We start from the raw sequence: 25,771 nt of genomic DNA on the forward strand, positions 1-25,771 counted from the left end.
GGCATCCTTAAAAAAAATTTTTTTTTTAAGTAAAATTGTCATGCCTTCAAGTTAGGTCCATGTAGCCTTAAATTCCAATTTTAATAAATTAAGTATCAGGGACACAGGAAAACTAATCCAATATTAGAACGTTTCTTTAAGAAACACAATATATAATCAATGGCATATATGCGATATCTTTATAATTCAAAACTGCACCTGGAATGGGTCAGGTATTCAAATTTCATTAACTGCTCTATAAACCCACAGAACACACATCCCAATTCAGACAAATCTTATGTGAATATCAATGCAATGGGTATGCAATAGGTATTACTATTAACATAGTTATTAGAAGGATATTAAATGGGAAAGCTAAATAAGAGTGGTGATTAAAAGGCACCAGCCTGATAAACAGCCCAATATCCACACCCCACCTTCCTAGTGAGATTAAAGAAGCCATAAAGCCTATAAGAAAGAGGGTGTGTCTGTTTTGTTCACACCAAATTTTCAGTGCCTAACAAAGTGCTTGGCACATGGTAGATGGTTAAATATTTTATTAATTAAACAAATAAGGATAACAACTACCATTTATTAAGTACATTTACGTGCCAGGCACTGCACCATTATTTACATCCCTTTACTTATTCTTCATGACGGCCCAGTAAGGTGGGATTAGTAGTCCCATTTTACAGATGAAACCGACCAACACAGGTTAAATAATCTGACCAACGTTTATTACAACTGGCTCTATGCTAAATGTTATACCTCTATGCTATAATATTGCTCTTCTGTTTAACATAAATACTAGTCTGTGAGGAAAGAACCACTAATGTTTGTTTCTGTTGAAATTGTCAAAATGGTTACAATCATGCCATTGTACATTATTAAAGATGACACTAGTCTACTAGGAAGTAGTCAGTTGCTAGGGAACTCCTATCAACACTTCTAATCCAGGTTTCTATAAATTAGCCAAGGAAGGGGCACCCGTATGGCTCTGTCAGTTAAGCGTCTGCCTTCGGCTGGCTCAGGTCCTGATCCTGGGGACCTGGGAGCGGGCCCTGAGTCCCATGTGGGGCTCCCTGCTCAGCGGGGAGTCTGCTTCTTCCTCTCTCTGCCCCCCCCCACACTTGTTCTCTCCCTCCGAAATAAAGTTTTTTAAAAAATTAGCCAAGGATTATTATCACTGGTAACCACAAGTAAAAATAAGTACCAAGCGTGTCTTATATAAACAAAGATCCCTCATACTACCCTGATACGCACTATCATATGAAATGATTACAATATTAAACTAGGAAAAGAAAACGGATACAATCAATTTTAGCCTAGTAGCGATTTGTATCTAAAATTTGCGACTACCATCAAAGGCACATTTTACAGTGCTTAGAACAAGGTATAGCACAGGTTTTGGAGACTGTGTTATTTTTATTTATACCGACAAGGATGTTATGTATGTTTAACTCCAGAAGTTTCATTGTGGCAGAAGACACAGAGAGGGGATTGCGCAAGATACAGATGACAGGCAGCTAGGCTACGGAGAGGGTGCAGAAAGGCAGCATATGCAAATACCATTCTCAGCCAAAGGACCACTATCATCATGAGGGAGGCAACTAAGCTGTAGACGTAATATCACCCTAAAAAGACAGTCATTTAAATGAGTAACCAAGCAGGGTGTCTCACGTACTGGCTGCTATATATATATATATATATGTTTTAGCTACTCTTCTCTTTCAGCTCATCAGCATCTGTAACCCTGTGGAGACGGCGGCATTTAAAAAGACCCAGCAGGTGGGTAATAACTAGAAGCAGTTGAAAGGGATTTAAGCTAAAGCTTCAGAGGGTGGTAAAGCACTACTGCTTTAGCCTGAGAAGGGTTCCAAGTCAGAACAGCTGGAAATAGCCTCGTTGAACCAGCTGGGATTCTTCTTTTCGAAAACAATCAAACAACCTGTAGAAGCCATCTTTGATTTGTAAAAAGGAGTTGGTCACAAGCATCATTAGAAATAGTTTTCGATCACATATTAATTGCTAAGACTAAACATAATAATTTCAGTTATGCATGGAAGATGACACCTAAGTACAAGGCAGGGTATAGAAGAAGCCCGTTCCCTTTAATCACCCAATACTGTGACCACATAATCTTGCAGTTGGCAGTCATAAATTGCTTTAAACCCTAGGTCCTGTGTTCAGCAGATAAAAGCGCACAGGTCTGTACAAACTCACATCACAAAAGGCGGTGCTCCCAAATTATCCCAAATGTCAAACAACTTGTATGAACAAAACATCGTGCTTTTCAAAGCCTGAAATACTTTCCATTGCCAACCATGCGTTATTTTTTTTTAAAAAAACCTGATTGTTAGAATAAAAATAAAGGTGTTCACAGGAATAAACAAATGCATTATGTCAATTCCTAAGATCTCCTAAAAGCTACCATTTTTTAGTGAAGAGCTATAGTAGGTGCTTTACGTCTAAATTACCCAGTGTTCAGCACCTCATTTCCTTACTGACCATAGAAAAGCCCCCCAAAGCATCTACTCCCTTATGGCTCATATTCAGCCCAGAAATCCGAGGAACTTAGAACTACTCTGCTTTGAATCAAGTCTGCAAGCACCAGTGGAATCCAACAAAGCAAGCAATGCTTGCTCCGTTCTTGGTGCTATTACTTTCTGTGGGTCCCCCGATACAGTGAATTGTCTCCTTCTTTAAAGGCCTGGGAAAGAAGGTTTGAGGGGATACATCTGACAGGTACTGCTGCCTTCCTTACATGGGCCAGTAGAGCTGCTGCTTTTCCATCAGCTGGTCCTTATTTGCATCCTCGAGAGGTATGTTAATTTGGAATTGAGCACCAGGCCCACTCTAACTATAAAGGGACCACCCCACAGTATATTAAAAGGTTCACATCAATGTATGCAATTTAAATGCACATGCATATAATTAACTAGACACATTACCAGTGTGAGCTGCTAATTTGGAATGAGACACAAAAGACTGGAATATGTGTAGGGGAAAAAAACTTTAAAATTAAAATGACTACATAATGAAAACTGCTTCATGCTGTGTCTACTATTTTCATGTAAACTTAATATAACTGTAAATATATTTTAATGAACAGTGGAAAGAGGCAATTACAAAGAGCAAAGGAGGGCAGCACAACAGTGAAACATCATCAGAAGAGCTCTTTGCTTTCATATTAAAAGTGCTGCCTGAAGACAGGGGATGAATTACATCTTCATAATTTCATGGGGAAAATGTTTACTTTATTAGAGACACATACCTATTTGCCAATCTGCTGCCAATGAAACTAGAACTCTCAAGTGAAGACAGGGGGGTAATCCTAGCTAACAAACAGGAAAAGAAAAGGAAATCAAAGCTTGACATTTGGGTGTTAAAATATCCTATTAGCTTTTTCTTCTTTGCCTAAAACAGCTTTGTATCCCCATAAAGATTTCCCCAGAGTGTGAACGAGTTCTTGATATTCATAAGCATCAAAAAACATTATAGGTATCATATCCAAAAATATATGTGAAAGTTTGGGAATCTTAATTTAACTACTGTCTAGATCTTGGAGCAGTTGAGGAATAGATTTGCAACTGTAAAATGAGTGTGATAAATTTCATGACTCAACCATTTTAGAAAAATAATGCAAGGCTTTGACACTGATAGATTTTTGTTATTAGTATTGTAATTCAGGTGGGAGGATAAGAGGCCAAGCAGTTGGAAAACATCCGCTGACTGTTTCCATGGCTGAGCCTGTGTGGCTTTGGGGGCAAGGAGTAAAAGATGTTTTTGTGAAGCAACTGCAAACTTTAGTCCATGAAATATCCTGTGAGCTCCAATGCTTTAAAGAAGCATTGGGCTTGCCAAATATTGGGGGATAAAAAGCCTATATCATTCTTTTTTTTTTTTTTAAAGATTTTATTTATTTATTTGACAGAGATAGAGACAGCCAGCGAGAGAGGGAACAAGCAGGGGGAGTGGGAGAGGAAGAAGCAGGCTCATAGCAGAGGAGCCCGATGTGGGACTCGATCCCAGAACACCGGGATCACGCCCTGAGCCGAAGGCAGACGCTTAACCGCTGTGCCACCCAGGCGCCCCAAGCCTATATCATTCTTAAATGGAGAGTAAGACTGGACCGTGGAAGTCGGAGTCACCAGGACAGTTTCACTGAATGCATACCTCTTAGCTTACATATTGAACAGATACTACATGTATATATTGAAAAGATCCTGCTTTTAAATGTTAGGTGAACACTTTGGGATTGGCTAAAAGATGATAAATAACACCATCAATTACTGTCCTTGTAGGGTTATAAAGTCAATCATAACGAACCTCTAGAGTAGCTGGGAATACATGCTGCAAGGCAGATTTTAGAAATCCATTTAAAATGACCTACGGACAATGCCATTCAGAGCTCTAATTACTCAGGGATGCAAAGGAATGGCAAAATGCAGGGGGCTGCCTGCTTGAGGTGAGTTGACCAGTGCACGGATCTTATGATGATGACTTCCCAATCTGACTCAGCATCGGCATGCAATTTATATTCACAGACTTATGGAATTTTAGAGCATAGAGGAGTTCTACAAATGATCTAGTGGTAGTCCCTTGCTAAAATGAAGAAACTGAGGGCAGTTCACATGAAATAAGTAATTTGCCCAGGGAATCCAGCCGGTTAGTTCAGTACGCCTTCACTCTACTATGCTGCCTTTTAAGTCATAGTGTTAGCAAAATAATACGTGTAGCAATTACTTTATGCAAAATTGCTATTTTCACTTTCATTTACATTTTCTTTGAATTCTCTTTCCCCCACTTGGAAGTCTTATGGAAAATATATTTTATTAGCTTTAATTTCCAAACAGTATATTTAAGAATATTAATAAATATTTTTACAGGACCAAAATAATGTTTGCTCTGATGTTCCCTTGATATGAGAACAATGAACTAGGCTTAGTTCATTTTATAATAAGATCTTTTCTTAATTAAAACCATAATAACATTTAGTGACGTTTTATTTTTTCACTCATTCTCTTTAACCAAGGTAAAGGTAAAGCAGGTTTTAAAAGCTAACATCCCTTCCAGCGTTTTCACGAATTCTAATCCAAAGGTAAATATTGCTAATTTCAGAAGAAATATTTCTAAAACATAAAGCCAAAGGATGTGATTTGGTGAATAAGATTCAGAAGAAGCTGTCACAGAATAATCTTTTAATTCCAGAATCTTATTTACAAAAATATACTGAAGAGCAAAAACTGGAATGTTGATAGCAAAGTGTATTAATTTGATTTGCTGGCCCCACTTTTACATAAACCCAGTCATGTGAGCTGGATTCCTATGTGATACAACCCTTTCATCAAATAACTTAAGCCTATTAACAAATGCTTTGATGGTACTTGGTCCCTGGAGATTTCCACTAATTGCCCTGTGCTTTTAACAGTTCCAAATATATATTACGATTGTTTGTTATAAAAACGACCGGAATGCAGTTGCTGTGTGCCTTGCATCAGCCTGACAAATATGAGGATGTGCACAGAAAGGCTATCAGTGTACGTGATTATCCAGGGACAGGAGCACAAAACAGACCCTTCTTCAATGCAAAGCAAGACACACTAGTCATTCTGGAGTGCTCAATACCTAACAACGATTCTAACTATTTTTATAAATAGGAGACTTAAAATGCATGGCTATTTTCAAAGCTCACCAATCTTCATGAACACCAAAGAACAAAATGAAAGGACAGATCTCAAGCCATATGCTGTAAGCTTCTAGGGATAAAAAACATATCTATCTATTCTAGAACCTTCCACAGCATCTGCTATCAGTCTGGCATATAACAGGCATTTAATAGATGTTTACTGACCATAGCAAAGATATTAAGACTCATCACAGTGATTAAAATAAATTCTAAAACTGCAACAGTTGCTTGAGTCAATGGGAAGGCAGTGTGGTGAAATGGAAATAACTTTGGATTTGGGACCAGACAACCCAGGGTTCTATCCTGGTCTGACACCTACCAGCTGAGTTACCTTTAATATGATACTGATTCTCTGAGGCTCAGGCTCCTTGTTTGTTAAGTAGGGACAATATTAATTGCTCTGCAAAAATTTTAGGAAAAAAAGAAATGGCGTATACAGATCACCTAGCACGGTGTCTGGGATAAAAGAGTGCTCAATGAACAGAGCCTTGGTGCTCTTTGGGTTGAAGCATGATCTTAAAAAAGTAAACATCAGAGCATCCATTATCTAAATTGTCAGTCTTTTTTTATAAGCTGTCTGTACCTTGATACACTATCTATGACAACAGACGTAAATTTATTAAGTCCGTGTCAAAGACTGATGGATGTGCTCCATAGCACACTAAATAACTGTGATAATCAGACCATGATAACCACGTGAAGCAAAAGAACCATGTCCTTTCCTGAAAAGTAAATACTCTACCTGTTTACTAATCAGCTGCAAAATACTTGCACAGATGCAATTTGTACTTACAAAAAACATACATTTTCTACACCTCGTTTGACCGTGAGCCCATTATCCCTTACCAGTAACTTCCAGTGGAGGAAGGCATATTGCATCCAAAAAGTAACATGTGATGAACAGTATCCATGCTGGCACGAGGTTTGAAGTCAACTGTTAAGAGAAAAGGACACGACTGTGACTACAACTTACACTTCTGTGCACAAACTGTCACAAGAGACCGCATCATTCAACAGTCCTAATAGCTGTATAACAAAGCTGTTTTCTTGCTCTTAGGATAGAAGGCTCTGATGGTATAAATTATCTTTCTCATTCCTTAAGATGAGCATGATTTGACAACTTCATTTAGTAGGAGAGTGAACTATTATATGACAAAAAGAGAAAGTAATAATTAATAGGCTGAAACTACACATATGCCCCCACACACTGTTTTAATGGAAGACCCCTTTTAAAGTGCTGAGAGCAGTATGCAGGTACAAAATGAAAGCTCCGGGCTATGAGTTCACAATATATTCCCTCCCAGATTTCAGCAGAGTGCTGAGTAGCATAAAACACCGCACAACACCACACAACAGAAACCACAGTGAGTGGTCAGAACATGAGCAAAAGGATTCATAACACAAATTTATTACCATCTCAAAATAACAGCAGTCACTGGCATGTGATATGAAGAAACAATTTACTAGAAAATAAAACTGGAAAATGTATCCTTTTTTAGAAAATGTATCTTTACAAAAGTACCAAAGAAAGAAAATCACTGTCCTGGATGAACACTGTACGCTTGTTAAAGGGACACTGGAACTGACCCAATGTCATTTCTTTTTCTCCCCTAATAACAGTGGTTGAAAGACATTAAAAGAAACAAAAATGAGCTAAGAGAAAAAACAAAGCAAAAACTAGAGATAAATTAGACTAGCATGCACGGTCAATACTCAGCACGAGCTCCCTTTCCTGGTTCGGGTGTGGCTCACCTACTTTTGTCCGCATTCGGAATACTGCACTGCCAGGCCAGTTTCCAGTCCCCCTTACGTAGAAAAATGCTAAATAGCTTAAAATGATCTTAAGTTTTGGGTATGTGCAAAACTGCATCTTCTAGCTCTTTTTCACTGATGAAACTAATAAAACATCATTTACTGCTAAAATGTGTATCTGAGTACATGAGTATTTATAAAATAAAAGATGTTCTACGTCGAACTATAGTGCCATGACTTGCAAGCGTGGTTGGTTAGAAAACACAGGACACCTACTATGAGCCATTTTGACTCACAACTTCCAGGGGAAATAAAACGCCCTTCACTTACTGCAATGGCAATAAGAATTTAAAGCCTAAAAATCCCATCACGAGATATTCAGGTCACCATTTAAGAAAGTAACAAAGAGAGAATGGCTGGAAAATGGACTTGCTATAACTTGAGGCTTTGTTTTCTAGCATCAAAGAATACAGTTAGCCTATGAGGTTGAAGTAGATACTTTGGAAGGAAAGAATCAAGTGGAACTTACCACAGATCACAAATCATAGAAAATCCTACTGTTAATAAGCCTAAATTTGTTACCAAGAGAAACGGAAGGAATAAGGGGGATTCCATCTCCACAGACTCTCTCAAGGTAAGTGTAGAATTTCCTTCCTCCCTTCCAGAGCCCTCCCACAGTATCACCCCTGGCAGAATTAACTTTGAAAAAGCTCTAAGGTGGGAGTGCCAGGCCTTTGTTTTTTATTCACTTTAAATTTATTTTGGTATGTGATGCAGTTTGCTATCTTATCTTTGTTTTTATCAAATGGCTTACATCACTCTATGGACATCCAACTTCTTGATCTGACTGTATCCACCTCCTACTCTCTCTCTCTCTTTTTCAGTATCCCTCTGCCGGTCCATGAGGCGTTTGTCAAATAACAGGGTGACTCCTCTGCTTTTTCAGAACCTGTGTAGATGACCGGATGGTTCCCATTCCCCTTAAGTTCATTTGCTATGGGTGGGTTATATTAGTAGACTTCCTAAGTTTGAATCATTCTGGGAATTTTGATAATAAGCCAACATGGTCAAGTGCATTTTATCAAGAATTAAACTGTTGGGTGCAAAGCAACACTTAAAACCCAGGTGGAAATACCCAGCAGAAGAGTGGGATTCTGTGACTCCTGTTTAAGAAAGAGTCAGAGAATTACATATTTGGGAATCACTCAAAAAGTGAACCGTGAAGTCATGAGGGTGGACAGAAAAGGCTCAGGACACAGTCTTAGGGAAAGCCCTGAGCTGGCAGGATCCGTGTAGGAGACCCCAGCAGTTGTTTTTGTTTTTTTGTGTTTTTTTTTTTAATATTAATGCAGTGTGTGTAGTGCTGTGAAACCAGGCAAACATTTTTTTTTTAAAGAGTGGGCTATCATTAAATTCATAAAATGAAATATTAAGCAAAATATTCAGGGAAGGACAGAGAGGAGACCTGTTGGGAGAAAAAGAGATCGTGAAGACATACAATCTCTATGGCTCTTCATTAGGAAGGAAAGCCAAATGTTTTGCCTGGGCCCCTGCTTATGCAAGAGGAGCTTCTAATTGCCTTTGTAAAGGGCAAAAATTATTCAAAGTATAACTTCTCTATCCATTTTCTGATTTTTTTTCTCCTTCTGACATACTATTTTAAGAACCACTTATTTGCTCCACATTGAACTCTTACTAGATAAGTGTTTAATTTTAGTTTCTATGATTAGAAACAAATCAATATCTTTAAGAGGTAGAAAAAGAACATTCCTCAGAGTTCCCTCGCATCGCTTACTCTCAGTGACTCATGCATTCCTCCAGAATCTCAAGATCTAATTTGAATGCTAAGTAAATTACCGGTATAGAGTGGTATATAACCATCTTTTTCACATCCTAAAGAAAGAGTATAATATCAAAGTATTTATATAATTATAGCTCAAAGCACAACTCATTGCAAGCTGAAATGACGAATACCGCCAGCAAAAGGCATGTCATTTCAAAATGTAAATCTAAAACAACATTAGGTGCCATAAAACAAAGCAAGCCTTGGACAATTTCATTGAAGGGCCTGATGCCAGTGGTGGGGAGGGGTCAACTGGGAAAAGATTAGGCGGACAGGTTCATTTCCTGGGTTTGCTCCGTTCCTACTTATTATTCCTGGTTTTGCAAAACAAGATCCCACCCCTCGTGAATAAGAATAAAGTCTGCTGGGCACAAGATACACTACAACTATGCTGGAGATTTCAACACTACACAAAAAGAATATGGGAAAATACTCTCAAATCCCATCTTGAAAGAAATCCGCCCCCCTTCTTTCTTTTTCTCTCATCATACAGCTAAGAAATAAAGAATCCAAGAGGAAGAGAGCCAGAGGATAATAATGAAAACAACTGACAGGCAGAATAAACAAAGGCAGCCTTGGGATGGCGACAAACAGGCAGAAGCACAGCCTTGTGAGAACACAGGGGAATATTATATCCGATAAGATTAAAAAGTGCCACCAACTCTTCTAACTCAATAATAAGATGACAGTTGCTTAAGGGGAAATGGAACTTCAGTCTCAATGGGTGTTGCTTCAGATTGCCTGATGTATAAGATCAGGGGAAAGTTTATGGGCAAGTAAGTGTGAGTCAGTCCTGGGAATCAAATATTGTTGAAGAGCTAAGACTCCAGAAATAGTAACTCATGCACATTAATTAAAGGAATGTGATGGCGCTGAAAGTGCACAGGTTGGAGGACTTCTCAAAGGATAATGTCATCTGAAGTGAAAGACTTGAAAGATGCATGTGGGCGACATACTGAGCACGATACTTAGGTCTAGTTTCTGGAGTTCTAAGCAAAATTTGTATTAAGTACATGAGGTTGTTTGAAATTTATGGCTTCTTTTAGCTAACATTAGACTACAATCGGGGCCATAAAATTCTCTAAGAATGTGACCTAGGATAGAATTTCATTTAGCACTTGGCTTTCTCTCTCTGTTTCCTTTCCAAGTGGATATCCAGGTCTGCATGTCAAATTTCGATGTATCTGCCAGACGTGGGACGTGGGAAGATTTCGAAGAACCCACGTAGCCAAGTGTAGGAACTAGAGATTTAGGAGATATCCATGCACCTATAATCAACCCTAAATTATCACTGAATATGGGAGAACTCCCCTTTTAGCTAAATATATGCACTAGAGGAATACTACAGACCCTGGATAATTAATCTATCAGATAAAAAAGAACTGACTTGTAAATGCAAATTTGGATCTTCGGAACTTAGGCATTCTAGAATTATTGTCCATATATATCATTAGGGATCAGTATTGTTGACTTTGTTTCCTTTTTTCCTCCCAGTGGAATCATATTGTACATAGTAAACGGTTTATTTCCTATGCTGTGGATATTTTTACATATTATTAAACAACTTTTGTCAATGGTACTTTTTATCCAGTGCTGTGCATTAGATTTATGCTACGCCACTTATTAAAAATAAAGATGCTCAGGGTCTATACTGGATCAGTCCTAGCCCTTCCTCATTCAGTATCTCATTTAAATCTGAGAGGTCATTCCAGGCGAGTGTACATGTGAAAAGTTTCACAGGTGAATCCCAGGTGATTCTGACCCCAGTCAACGTTTTTAGTGACTGACTACATATTACAGAAGTATGCTTAGAGTTTAATTACCTCATCTTAGTTAGCCTGGATTATATTGCCCTCTTAAATGTACAGGGCAAACAGTAAAAACAAAGTTTCTTTCTTTCTCTTTCTTTCTTTCTTTCTTTCTTTCATTTATTTAAGTTGGAAGGTCATTACCTCACACTCAAAGATGGTATTTTATATTTTTTTAAGATTTTATTTATTTATTTGTGTGTTCAATGAGAGAGAGAGCACAAGCAGGGGAAGCAGCAGGCAGAGGGAGAAGCAGACTCTCCACTGAGCAGGGAGCCTGATGGGGGACTCGATCCCAGGACCATGGGATCATGACCTGAGCCGAAGGCAGACGCTTAACCGACTGAGCGATCCAGGTGTCCCAAACAAAGGTTCTTTTAAAATAAATTTATAAAAAAAGTTTTTTGGGGGGTAAAATTGGTTGTCCATCAAAATCACCTCATGTCATTTTAAGGCCGAGGTCTGAAGCTGGCACATCAGTTAAGCCCCCGGTGCTTATGGTTACGTCTGTGCGGTGTCCGTAATCTACTACTGCTAGTGCTTTCACCCAAATTCAAGATTGAGAGACTAGAGAGATGTCACGTTTAAGACATAAGAATGTAAAAGAGTAAGGAGGGCACATATTGCATGGTGCACTGGGTGTTATACACAACTAATGAATCATCGAGCCTTACATCGAAAACCGGGGATGTACTGTATGGTGACTAACATAATATAATAAAAAATCATTATTAAAAAAAAAAAAAAGAATGTAAAAGAGTTGTTATCATTAAAAAAAAAAAAAAGACAGGTCCCAGATCTTAATATCAGATCCGTAAACATTTCTTTGTTTCCCCCAAAATGAAGACTGTACTTCAAAATCCACTCACAGAAACTGAAGATAATGCTCTGAATTGTCATGTAAGTGTAGGATCTGATCACCCTTAATGTTCTTCGTCGTGCAGTGGGGTCAGAGGGTTCAGACTCATGTAAAGCCCACAGCGGCAAAGCCCATTTAGCAGCATGTTAAAAACCCACAGCCTTTGCATATTATGTTATCTTCCGCCAGCTTCCTGCATAACCATAAAGCAATTCTACACTAAAATAAAGACCTTTTGCTTGAACATCTTTAATCAGAAAGTTTAATAGAGAAATCGTCATTAATTCTCGCTAGCTTGGACAACGATGTGCACTTCAGAAAGAGTCCTTAACATGGTTTATGAGGACTTGAAGCTGCTGTTGCCAAATTAACCAAGAAATAAGACCCCTGAACAAGCCTTTAAGTGGAACACAAATTTAAAATGAAACAATCCTTGCCTCCAAATACAGGAATTCAAGCACAAAAAAGAATTAAACTTCTGGATGATAGACCTTTTGAAATGGAACTGTTTGGTATATGTCAGAGCCAACTACATAATCAATAAATAGACTTTATCAGCCAGGCTGTGCAAGATAAAATAGCATAAGCTTCATTAAGCCTTGTATTTGTGATGTCATCCCCGTGGTAGTCCCCTATTAATTTCCTGCAGAGAGAAACCCACTGCCCCTTCTCGCCTCTTCAGCCGTGCGCAGTGCTGACCAGTCTCCTGGCGCACCAAGTTTGCCACATGACAGCTGCCTGCACCACTCTGCACTCTGGGCAGGCAGCCCTCTGCACTTAACAACCATCCCGAACAGCTGACGTTCACCGAGGGTTGGCCCCACGCCAGGCTCCCTCACTCTCACAATGACCCGAGGAGTCTGGTCCTTTCCCCTCAAGCAGCTGAGCCTTGAGGACAGACAGGCTGGTAACTCGTGTGCGGCCATGCGGCCGGGTGTGCTGAGGAGGCTCATTCTTGAGCCCAGTGTGCTCCTTCATCGGTCATACCGTTGGCCACTGGAATAGTCTCCTCCCCTCTGCAGATCCAAATGGACCACCTTCCCAGATGCAAAGAAAATCCTCTCTGTCTCTCACAGGAATGTTTGGTCTGACTAGAACAGCTCACACTCACCTATTTAGAGCTGGCCCCTGACGTCGGCCCTACTGAAAGAGCGAAACCACTATTTCCAAAAAGCTGTCGAAATGCCAGGAACCCTGGTTAATGAAGGGCATTCACGCATCAAATCTGACACAAACCTGGGCTTTCTGAATTGGCCATTTTCCTGGGAGCATTGGGGGGGGGTGGCATTCTGACATCACTGCAGTGAAACAGCACCGTCTGCGCGTCAGTTACTTTCTGGTGATCTCCAGACGTATGTAACTGAAGACACTCCTAACTCTCAGCTTTATAAAACATAACGAGGTGGTTCCTACCCCTCCCTCTCCCTTTGTTTCATCACCTGAAAAAACAAAACAAACAAACAAAACCCTGGGGGTTATTAGGGGTCACTGTGTTGGAAATGTGGTATTTGGGGGACCAAACCATAGAGGGCATCCTAGAAATACTCTGACACAAGGCGGACAGCAACAGCCTCTCCTTCTGTTGCTCCTGATGATGACCAAGCGAATCAGGACTCCCCTGCTCATCAGGGACCTATACGTGTAGCTCTCATTTGTGCTATCTCTCCAAGCAACTTTCACTCAGAAACTAGAAAAGTTTCCACGGGTGCTTGTGGGAAGTCACCCGATGGTCTTGTGGAGAGACAGCCTACATTTTTCATGTTGAAGAAAATCCTGGGTGAAGAGAGAAAGGAAAGGATATGCAGTCAATTAACTGGAAGCAGAAAGGTGACAGAGTGACTGTGGGTGGAGACTCACACGCACGTACAAACACACACATACACCCACACCTTTCCGTTGACTGCTGTCATGCCATAACATGTGATTATCTGAGCACTGTATCCTGCCAGACCTTGGTCTTTATAGTCATGTAATGACTTTATGTAATGACCCATAAGCATGGTCAAAATTAGGTTGTTCCTGCATTATCTGAAGTAACACGGTAGCACCTGGACATGTGCTTTGTATAGGAAAGGTCATGTGTGGAAATACTCAAGTCTAACTGTGCTGTTCTGCAGTAGACCTTGTTCTACATTCAAGAGAGAAGCCCAAGAAAATGAAGAGCAATGAATCACTAGATTAATTTCATCTATTTCTAAATTCAATGGCTTCTATCTCATTTGTATAGTGCAATTTGATAGATAGGGACCTGCCATCATTCACTAAGGAAAAGACACATTTATTTACTGGTCATCCATGTGAGGGAAAGCAAGTGGATGAAGATGACAGTCAAATTTCTTGGCTGAGTGGGCTGCTGTCAGAGTCAATTCCTCTGAGTGTCTGTAAAACACCTTTTAGACAGCATCACAGTTCAGTGGTCAAATGCAGATTTTATCATACCTTCACCATTCCAATCTGTGATTTCTTATTAAAACAATAAACAAAAGCAATGCTCTAGGGAAAGCTATGATTTTGTTCAAAGCAGAAAAATTATATTTATCTTCATTATGGTATTTCCCCAAACAACAATTTTAGTTCACATTTAATAATTCAGTAGAGACACATAAATGCATCAGAGATGTTGTGTATGCTCATACGTAAATATGACATGCATATGCACATATAAATTCTATGACAACTGTGATGGTATCGTCTCAAAATGAAGAAGTATGTTTATCTAAAATGAATTACATAGCTAGTCACACAAGCAGAAAGCCAAAATTATAAACTATTCAAATGCAATTCTGGCTTTTAACACCATCAAGAGAGTTTGTTTTGGTCCTAATAAGCAATCTGAATTGTACTCTGCCTTTTGTGATTTTCTTTAGAAATTTGAAAAGCCAAAGGAGAAAGTACTTTTCAGATGTCATAATATTTGTAGTCTTGTCTTCTAGAATTCTGCCAGGCTATAATTTCTTTAAATTTGTATCATACCTCACATCCCCATTGCCTTGCCCAATAACAGGCACAGAGCAGAATGTTTTAAGTCTGCCAAATTTATGAATAAGTGGCTTTTCTTAAAAAAGAATTACTCCTTTATGTTCAAATAAGAGTATAATTAAAGGCAAAAAGGTAAATTGTCCACTATATGATATATTGCTTTAAAAATGGTCAAGCAAACACCTGTTTAGTGTTCACTCATGTATGAAGCAAATGATATTGAGTCCCCACCACATCCAGTTGCACATATCCCACTGGCATTCAAAAACTGAAGAGGCACAGATGATGAAAGCAGAAAGTATAACACTGATGAATGTCTTAAGAAAAGAAATAAAGTATTAAAGGCTTTAGAAGTCCTCATTCTCAACCATATCTAATCTTAGACCTAGAATTTGGGACAACCCACATTTTTCATTCATGGCAAAGCCCTGGTTACCACTAGCAAAACTTCCACTTTGGGAATCTGGAAAAGCTACATATGACCACCTTCACAACATACAACCTATGCATCCAAACCCTTTTCCTTCTGCAAATCTTCAGTCTTCATGTGTACTGGGTTCCATCTTGTAAGATGGTTTGAGGTTTACTTGTCTTTTTGGCAAAACTCTGTTCCTATCAGGGAGTGAAGATAAAGGAATGAAAGAATAATTGTATTTGATGTGAGGAAGACAGAGATGTGCTACTGCTGTACCCATTTCATAACTGCTTTCATTTCTTCCTTGATTCACTATCCTCACATCCAAATCTGTTATGATTTTGACAGCATACAGGTAGGGGAACACATAGCTAGTAAAAAGCTTGGACGTGTTCCTTGATCTCTCTGACCATCTGTTTCCTCTTCTATAAAATGGCTTACGTATGCTTAGCTCTAGAAGAATCTTAGTGTCTTAGTAGGCCCTTAGTAAATAGGTGGTAATGAGCTGATTGTATGAGCAAGGATTCTATATAAACTAACATCCCACCATTTGATTAAATCAAAGAAAGAGATGTTCTTGTCTTTGTTTCTCTAACTATACGATGGGACTACCTTCAGGGTTGTCCTAAGAATTAATGAGACAATACACGCAAACTTCCCCTTACTTATTCCCTTATATAAATGATTGTTCGGTATTTCTCTTTGGTTTGGAATTTTCCAGTTCTAATTTCTTTACACCTAAACACCTATGGTTGCTGGATTATGCAAGATAATGGTAACCACAAATCGCCTGGGGCTAGTACATCAAAGGATTTGAACAAGTGACAAAATCTTTAGTATCCATGCAATCCTCCAGGTAATAAAGAAAATGAAAAAGATACTGAAAATAATTATTAATCTTACAAACTCCTTTAAGAATCTTAGAACTGGGAATATTTTAATCTTTGAAGGGACGTGCCTAAGAAAATGCAGAAATGTTTAGTACCCTAGTTCTAATGTAGCCCTTTATGAGTTTCCTATGAATATTTTCCTTGACTGAATATATTCACTTGTACTTTTCAATTTTAATTTATGTGAAAGTAAACACATTTATATTAGGAAAGCAATAACGCATTCCAGGATATATATTTATAGTCCTTAGAGTCACCAGCTCTGAAATCATATACTGTCACCATCCAGAAACAAATCAGTAACCTATTAATGTGAGACCTGTAATGCTGCTGTGAAACATGGCTATCATATTTATACAGGTATGGAGACTGGCCTTCTCTTCTACGCAAATGTGAAACAGGAGCAACCAAGACTCTCTTGGAACTTGGAAAGAAAATATAAAATCAGTAAAGAAAAAAAACTTTATGTAAAAACGCCTTTCAGTGAGTAAATATTATTTTCTCCTAGGCTGCCAAAAATGTGGATATGAAATTTAGGAAAGCTTTACTGTTGATATTTTAATGATGAATTTGTATCCTAAATCACATTTAGCATTATGCAAGGCACGACAATTAGAAATCTAAGTTATTCTCTGTCTTTAGAGGTCAGGATCTGGGAGCACTGTCCTTTCTACTTTTTTTGTCTTGGTAGTATTCAATTATTATACAAAGTAAGGACGCTCAGGCAACACACTAGGTCTGACTTTCATTCTTAGGAATTAACTATGAGAACACATTTTGAGAGTGCTGTTATAAGTTGTATTTTCTGTTGGAATTGCCACCAAAGTGTGGGGAAAAAAAATGCACATTGGGCTAGCTTTTCAGGTCTATAATGTATATTCCTGTGGGAACAACCTCATGAAAATTCATCCTCAGATGGCCCTGAGGCGACTGTACACATTTTATAATTCACATAATAGCCTTTTCAGACAGCCCACTTGAAGATTAGTTTCATGGGACCAAAGCACAACTCTCATTACCATTACTTTCTCTCCAAAATCAACATCTCAAACCAGAAAAGTAAAGCAGAGGGAGAAAAAGAACAAATCCATGAATAATCTGCCAATCACACCTCCTCCCTACACAGTTAAAAGTCTGTCATAGGATATTTCAATTAAAACAACCTAGATGAAAACAGATGGCATTTTGTCCCTTTTCCTATCTGATTTAAAGCCTCAGCCGGGGAAGGACCTGCCATTTATGAGTCCTCTTAGTCTATATTACAAACAAGAGGACCAATGTTCCTTCCTTTCCCCCTCTCTCCCTCCTTCCCTTCTTTCCTTCTCTCAATCTCTCCTTGCTTCCTTTCTATCCATCTACTGTCTGACAGGTAAAATCTTAAATTCCCTGATGTTGAGTCTAAGTACAGTCGATTTATAGCATGAACCAGCAGGTAAATAAACAGTCTGTTGAGTGGAGTGGAATTAAGCATCCAGCCACAGACAGAAAGCCAATACTATACAAATGGGACCGCATGGTATTGGCAACCATCGACATCTGCATGCAACTCCTTAACTACTATTACTCATGAATCTCTCCAGATACAGTTTGTAATCTCGTCTCTGAGTGGCTCTCTCTAGTTTGTTTCTGCATTAGGCATGATAAATGCATTTTAGAAACTGACAGTAAAAGATTAATATGCTCATAACCATCAAAGAGAACCTTTCACCGATTTCAAATAGCTGCCCTCCCTTTGACCACCCATCCCGGCACACCGTCCAATTCATACTTACTCACGAAGGCTTCCTCATCCACTGGCAAACGCACGGACATGCAGAAGTATGTATCAGACTGTTTGAGAGAGAAAGATACAAAATCTGAATTAATCTGCTGCTAGTAAAGAAGAAGAAGAAGAAAAAAAAAAAAAAACAGTAAAAGCATGGGCTCTATGACTGAAAAAGAACTACTGGCCCAGTGAGGTGAAGTTGCCTGCCGACTGGGTGTGACCAAGTTAATGGAAGGGCCAAGTCTAGAACATAGGTACTTCAAACATTTTTCTAGAACTCTTTCCTAACTGACTTCAAATCCTATTTATAAGAGCAGTTATCATGAGTGATATTTCTAGTACTGTCACAGTTGAAAGGCAACATTTTAGACGCTTCTATAAAAAGTGAAACACTTTAATGCACTTGACTTTAAAGTGGTAGGAGTTCGTGTTGACCATCTTCGCTATATGCATAATTAAATATTTAATTTCCTGAATCACTTTACAACTGCTCAAATATTAAATTTGAGAAGTACAATGAATAAGAGTTGGTCTTAAAATATAATATTCGGTCGTTCTCCCGTACTTCAATATTTTTATGTAGAACATTGAAGAAATCAACATTAACTCAAGTTAACTTGACTCCTTTCTTTTCCAGCAACTAGTCTCTTATCTAAATGGCCACTTTTTTCCACCATCAAATTTATTAACATTAAGAATTTTTAGTGATAAAAACTGCAATTTAAAAAGAATGAGCTTCTGTTGATCTATGCATTCCACTTCCCTAGTGGAAGACCCTAGGCAGTGAAGTATGTGCCGTGGTCGATAATATACCCAATACAAGTATAGACTAAACTCATTTAATAATTCATACTTCATGGATTAATACCGTACAGTGCTGGAATCAAGAGACTCCATAAACACGGGTAGAGATCATCTGCGTATCACTAAACCTACTGGTTAGCACTGAAAAATAGTTAAATTTATACCACTTTTAAAAATGCTTTGTTGGGTGGAAATTCAAATATACCTCAAATCTGCATCTTAAACTTTGAAAAAAGTTTAGAAAAATAAGATTCAGTCTTCATTACTACGTTTATATATGCCACTTTTTCTCTCAATTGAGCCAACTGTTTTGTTTCTTAAAAGGCTTTATAATTATTTAGATTTACCTTTATTTTGCTAAGAAGGAAATATGCTGGGAAATGTTGAAGACTGCACAGCAAGGAGGTTAAGCTACGTAAATGACAGAGGTGGGGACTGTGTATCCAAAACCCGAGAATATAATGGCAAAATAAGGATTAAAGATCTTATAATCATGTACAAGATTGTTCATAAATAATTTTACAATCTTGGAATTACTAGTGTCACAAAACTCCATTCTAACATAAAAAATAGTAAGTTTAAGATTCTTTTCTATTTGGCCCTCCCGAGCTATGAGGAATTCAGGACTGGAAGCTATTCATGGCTACTACAGGCGCTGTTGCTACTATTACTATTGCCAAGCCAACAGTTACTGAAATGTTTATTATGTGTCAGGCTTAGTTCTCCACGTATTATATCATTTAATAACTAAAACAATCAAACATGGTAGATAGATACTATTATGAACTCCACTTTACAGATAGTAAGAATAATAACTAACGTTTACTGAGAACTTACTATGTGCCAACACTGTTCTAAACACTCTATAGTATTAACTTCTTTAATCCTCAAAGCACAGCTTTGTGATATAATACTGTTATTCTCCCCATTTTACATATGAGGAAACTGAGGCAAACAGAGGCTAAGTAACTTTTCTGTTTGTTCTAGTCAAAACCTGGCAATAGGAGGGTAGGCTCCTGAATCCCCTCTTAGCGCAGTTTCTTTAGAAAGCTGGTGATTATAAATCTTTGCTCTGCCTCTTTAAGATGTAAATCTTCTATAACCCAGAACTGTCTTCTCACATTCAATGAGACAATTCTGCTCTGGTTCTCAGCCAGTGGAGCCTTGCTCTAACTTACATCACTGCTTCCTGTCCTATAGATACGAGAAGCTTGTTTTTCCTCTAGATAGGTGCCAATGAACAAACCCAGACGGCCCAGTCACAGGGACCAATCCCCCTAAGACCCCTCAGTGCTTTTCCCTTAGCATCCCCAGACTTCAAAGGTCTTCTCTCCTTTGTTTTGGCAGAGTTGACTTTGGTTCACACTGGACCTCCTTCACTATTATAATGGTTGTTTTTGAAGAAAATCTGTCTTTACCACTTTAACTCATGTCCACCTGATTTACCTTTTGACACTAACAAGTGTGGGAGCTGGAATCGAAACAGAGGTAGTCTGACTAATGTATTGCAGATCATTCAAAGCAATATGAACAATTAATGACTTAACAGGAAATATAAAAACAAAAGTCAATTTAAAGTAGCTAAGCCCATATTTACAGTAAGAAACCATTAAAGGTTGCAATTAAATGCACATCAAACCAAAGTTCTTTCATATCTGGACTTAGAGTTTTTGGTTCTATTTCCTCTTTCATTTTATTCTAAACCACTTCAAGCTACTTTTGGAGTAGTTAAGTTACAGGACTAAATACATATATCAAATTCACAAAGTTGGTTCTTTTGATTAAAAATAAACAACTAGGAACAATAATGGTTCCATATACAGAATAAAGGAAACTACTATTATTCTCAGAATTGATCAGATCCATATTGGAATTCTTATTCTTATCAGCAGCTGCACAATTTAAAAGGACAGAATAATTTGGGAATATCTTCCTTCTATCAATTTTTATTTCTTGGCTTATAACTTCTCTGATAACAAGAATATATTCAGATTTCAATGGTTTCTTTTCTGTTCTGTTGAAGCCAGTTGAAAAAAAAAATGAAGAAGAGAAGAGAGAGATCCTCTACAGAATAAATAGCATTTGGTAAAATCATTTTGGGAGAGCAACGTCTGTATTACCCAGTGCATCAGTGGTGTCCCATGCCCCATCGTACTCTGATTTACGATTTTACTTATGCCCCATTTTTCAAGATAAAGAATAATTCTGTTAGAAGAAAAGAAGGTAAAACTTTTTTTTTTCTAAAAATGAGCACACTAAAAAATACCATGTGTATCAAATCAATAATTAGCCTTCGGCTGGAAGCTCTGAAGACCAGTTCAACAGAACAGAGAATAACAAAAAGTCATTTATTCTTTTCTCTGCGAGTGTAAAAGATGTCAGTGCTTTTGTTGTATAGTATCCTGGTAATACAGTTTGGTTTCTAAAATTAAGTTGAGAGCTCAAGATCTCTGTAAGGAAGGTCATTTCCAGGGTTTAATTGGAGAAGCCGTATCTTAAAGATGACTCAGGGCCAAGTTCTTGTCTCCCTTGGGCTGGCTCAGTCTGAGTAAGCCCGATTTTTGTGTTACTTCATTTTCTTCTCTGTGACTAGGACTAACAGGCACCGCATCTTTTTTTTTTTTTTTTTTTACAGAAATAGAAACTGATTCACAGAAAGGTTATTGATCTACGTAAGGCCACTCAGGTAGTTAGTGTCAGAATAAGGATTAGAAGTCCTCAGGTTTACACCTTCAAGATGACTAGAGATAACTACGTGTCTTTCCTGCCACTTTCTTGCCATTAATCTAGTTTCTTGCCATTTTAATCTAGTTAAATGTGATTCTGGAGAGTCCTTTGAACCTTCATACCTCTTTTTCTCTATAAGACTAAATCCTATATTTTAAAATTAAATGTAAGGCTCTTCATAAGTAAATGAATAACATTTTTTTATAAGATAGGTAATTTGCAGAAGAATGGATCAGACAATAGCCTTTGCCTAACGATTACGAACTCATTACAACACAAGGAAAGAAAGATTATTTAGGTGATTACAAAATACTGTTTCATCAATATAGGTTAACTTCTATAGCAGGTCACCAAGAAGGAATAGTTACCTTAAATTTAAACTTCATGCTGTAAGCAGTAGTCAATATAAGAATTTAAGGCTATAATAACATGTAATCACATAGTTAACTACTAGCAACCCTGCTACCGAGAAACTCTTTTTTTAAAAAAACAAAGCCTTCTGAGACAACAATTTTAAGAAAACTGGGACAATATATTTCTCAGAGTAATACCATTATATCACTGATAGGAACAAGTAACCAGTTATGCTTTACTTTTTTGCAGGATAACCACTATCTAACAGTACCCTGATCAGATAAATAACCCCGCACGCTTTGTCAACAACACAAAAAAATTCAACTGATTTAAACATACGATCAATATTTACCATATGATACCTTGTCAAAGGGAAAACATTTATTGAGCCTCCTACTTTATTCTAGAAGTTTTCCATCTTTGTTATTTTCCATGATAACACTGCCAGGTAGGTGTTACAGACACTGTTTTAAAGGTGTAAAACTGAAGTTCAAACAGGTAAGTAACTTTGTGATTAAACAAAATTCTCAAAACTGATGAAATGGAATTTGAACCCAGTTCATTAAAACACTTCTCTGTCCACAATGTGAAGATAGCTATTAAAAGGTTGTTTTTCAAATCTCTCTAATATCTGAAAAGTAAATATCAGTTCCTAGGCACAACTTTAGTTGTTTACTTCATTAAGGGGAGAAATAAAGGAATCCAAGACACATAAAATTTAACAAGAAGTTTAAGCCCAAGTCCCCTAAATTTTCAATAGCATCTGAGAGTATCTCATGAAAGCTTGTTGACAAACTGCAAAGAACTAGACTAGAACCACAGCGATTTAATTGTGCCATTATTTTGTTTCTACAAAGTAAAGCTATTTGAAAGCATATACATAACTCAGATCAGTGTTTCTCTCTAACACATTCTGAAGACACAAACACAGCATCTTACTGCCCATTGTAATAGTTTCTTCATTTGAACACACTGTCCCAGAGAGGATGTTTCCATAATTCAACCCAAACTACCAGTACAACCTTTCACAATTTTCCATACATCATCATCATGAATCCTCTTTTTCTCTCTGTGGGAAGAACACAGTATGTGAGCTTGGCGCCAGGGGACTGTCTGTAAAATACTGCGGATTCAAACTGCTAACATAAGGCTCAGACGTACAAGAAGGGAGAAGTAATGTGAATCTACACAGCCATGCTTCCCAGTGCTCTCTGTTATGGTACATCAGCCAAATCTGAATCAAGAGGGATATGATATTGCTGATGCCTCTTTACTGCTGCTACTGGGAACTATCCAAGAAAAGCACATTTTTCCGACAAAAGAAGTGTGCTAGAAATGAAAGAAAAGTGCTTATTGCTAAGAACTCCTGTTATATCCTATTATTACCCATTTTTTAAAAGATTTCATTTATTTATTTGAGAGAGAGAGCATGCATGAGCAGGGGGGAGGGGGAGAGGGAGAGGGAAAAGCAGACTCCCCACTGAGCAGGGAGCCCAACGTGGAGCTCGATTCTAGGACCCCAAGATCATGACCTGAGCCAGAGACAGCCAGGCGCCCCTATTACTACCCACTTTAAACCAAGAGTTCTTGTGCAGACAATAGGGTTCAGTAACACCTTACTTACATTATTTAAAAAGTGTTCTTTATTTTGATTTAGTTGTTTGTGAAACAGAGATGCAGTGGTTTCTACAGAATAAGCAGTTAATAACATCAACTGCTTATTTAAATTAATATGGAACAAATAAAACCATCTGTTCACAAAAAAACAGTAATTTTTGTTTTGGGAAACTAGAGGTACCATTCAGATTCTAGTGCGGAACACTACGATTTGATCCTGATTAGATAATATTCTCACTGCCCTTATATTGTTTGGACTTACAGATCCCTGCAGACGATCTTTCTTAAGGAGATTCTCCAAGGTGGTGGCACAAACAGGCATACAAACAGACAATATGACCTAGTTTCACCCGGGTATGGTTATTTCTGCGGCTGTTTGCAAATCAATGGTTGTTCTCTGTGAATACGCCACAACCCATAGAGACATTATATTGTGTATGGCGTGGTCTCTGGTAACTTTTCTCAGCCACTCCTTGTTAAACAACCAGAGCAGTGAAACCATCTCATGGTGGTGACTGTGACTTTGTGCCTTCAAGCCGTTGCTTGTGAAGCAAGTAATAACCTCTTTACCAACCGAGGTCATGCACAGTTAAAATCCAATCCAGACAAACTGTGGAGGCTCTAAAAAGCCCTTCATTTTCATACTGTACTCACTTTGGGTTTATGTATTTTTTTTAAGGTTTTATTTATTTACTTGAGATAGAGAAAGCAAGAGAGAGTGAGCATGGGGGCGGGGAGAGGGAGCAGGGGCAGAGGGAGAGAGAGGGGCAGACTCCCCGCTGAGCAGGGCACAACTTGGGGTTCCACGCAGGGCTGGACCTGGGACTCCATCCCAGGACCCCGGGATTATGACCTGAGCGGAGGCAGATGCTTAACCGACTGAGCCACCCAGGTGCCCTCTCACTTCGGGTTTAAATAACTTGAGTTCTGCAAAGAACTAGTGGAAACCTCAGGCACTGATGGTAGTGATGGCAGTCCAACAAAGCAAAGGCTCAGAAAATGATGAGGCCTCTCTGACAAGGATCTTAGTTAGGAGAGGAAGGAGGCAATTGGAAAATTGTTTTTCAAAATCTTCTTTCAATTGATCCAGTTTGAAAATGGAATCAAATTGCTATATCCCAAAGTGATTTTAATGCACGCTTAGTAAACTTAACCTGACACAGTAGTCTGTATTTTTAACATCAACCTAGTATAAAAGAAAGCTAAAGCAAAGGAAAATTAGAGCACAACACAAATGCTTTCCTGGAGCAAAACTCAGGTTGGAAGAGTCTACCTCTCCGGGCGAACCAAGAACCAGACTCTTAACTACAGAGAAGAAACTGAGGGTTACTGGAGCCGAGGCTGGCGGGGAATGGGCTAAATGGTGATAGGGGATTAAGGAGGGCACCAGGTATTGTAATGTAAGTGATGAATCACTAAATTCTACACCAGAAACCAATATTATATTGCATGTTCACTAATTGGACTTTAAATAAAAATCCGGAGAAAATACAAGAGTCAAGAAAAACCTTAAGGAAGACTTTCTATTTCAGATGTTGCATTCTATATTAAAAAGCGTTAAGAGGCTATTAAACGTCTTCAGCAATATATATTTATGTTGCAAAGCTGGGAGAAGATGAGGAATAAAAAAACTTTTTAATTTCAAAAAGAACCAAGTCTACATCTCTAAAATGAGAACTTAAGATACTTACTTACAGATAAAATCCCTTAAAGTCTCCCTTGTATATACTCTAACCTAATTTTCCCTTTGCTGTTGTCTTTCCTTTAACATATACTAAAAAATGTGTCTTTTTATGTTTATATTCATTAACCTCTGGAATAAATAGTCATAGTGAAGATTTTATGTTAAAAAATAATCTCAAATTGACTAAAAGAAAGTATTCTCCAAAACGTTCTACTCTTGTCCTAAGCATTAAGCTATAAGTTCCAGCCCCACCAACGTTTTGGATGTTTAGCCCAATCGAGAATGTCATCTTCTTGAATAATGTCTGTCTTGCATCCTAAGTATTTAGAATAATATCTGGCACATACTGGGAGCTCTATAAATATTTGCTGAATTTTGTATGTACCTTCTTCCTTTGGTAGCAAAAAACTGACAATTTAAGAAAGGCCGAAGTGAAACCTGTATTATAGATGCTGCCTAATTAGGGTTTTATACAGCACCACTTTTTCATATGAATTTTATCCTTCAGTTGATTCATCCCAGAATCCCATTTGCATTTTTAAACTATAATCACACTGTGGCTGATGATGACAAGATTCTTAATGCCAAGTAGCTCAAGTGGAAGCT

At 38.1% G+C, this 25,771-nt stretch overlaps 1 protein-coding gene across 24 annotated transcripts in view; it reads right to left on the bottom strand.

Moving 5' to 3' along the window:
* Positions 1–25,771, bottom strand: part of PAM (peptidylglycine alpha-amidating monooxygenase) — a 270,852-nt gene that overhangs the window by 98,316 nt on the left and 146,765 nt on the right. For all 24 annotated transcript variants that reach the window (XM_045808310.2, XM_045808312.2, XM_045808321.2 and 21 more), the window contains 2 exons: positions 17,987–18,044; positions 6,515–6,602 (listed from right to left, as the gene is read on the bottom strand). In XM_045808310.2, the coding sequence (XP_045664266.2) occupies positions 6,515–6,602; positions 17,987–18,044 (146 nt within the window). The remainder of the gene's footprint in view (positions 1–6,514; positions 6,603–17,986; positions 18,045–25,771) is intronic.

This window comes from Ursus americanus, chromosome 5 (genome assembly GCF_024610735.1).
Source record: "Ursus americanus isolate L20-20 chromosome 5, mUrsAme1.1.p, whole genome shotgun sequence".
In the NCBI taxonomy this organism is placed as follows: domain Eukaryota; kingdom Metazoa; phylum Chordata; class Mammalia; order Carnivora; family Ursidae; genus Ursus; species Ursus americanus.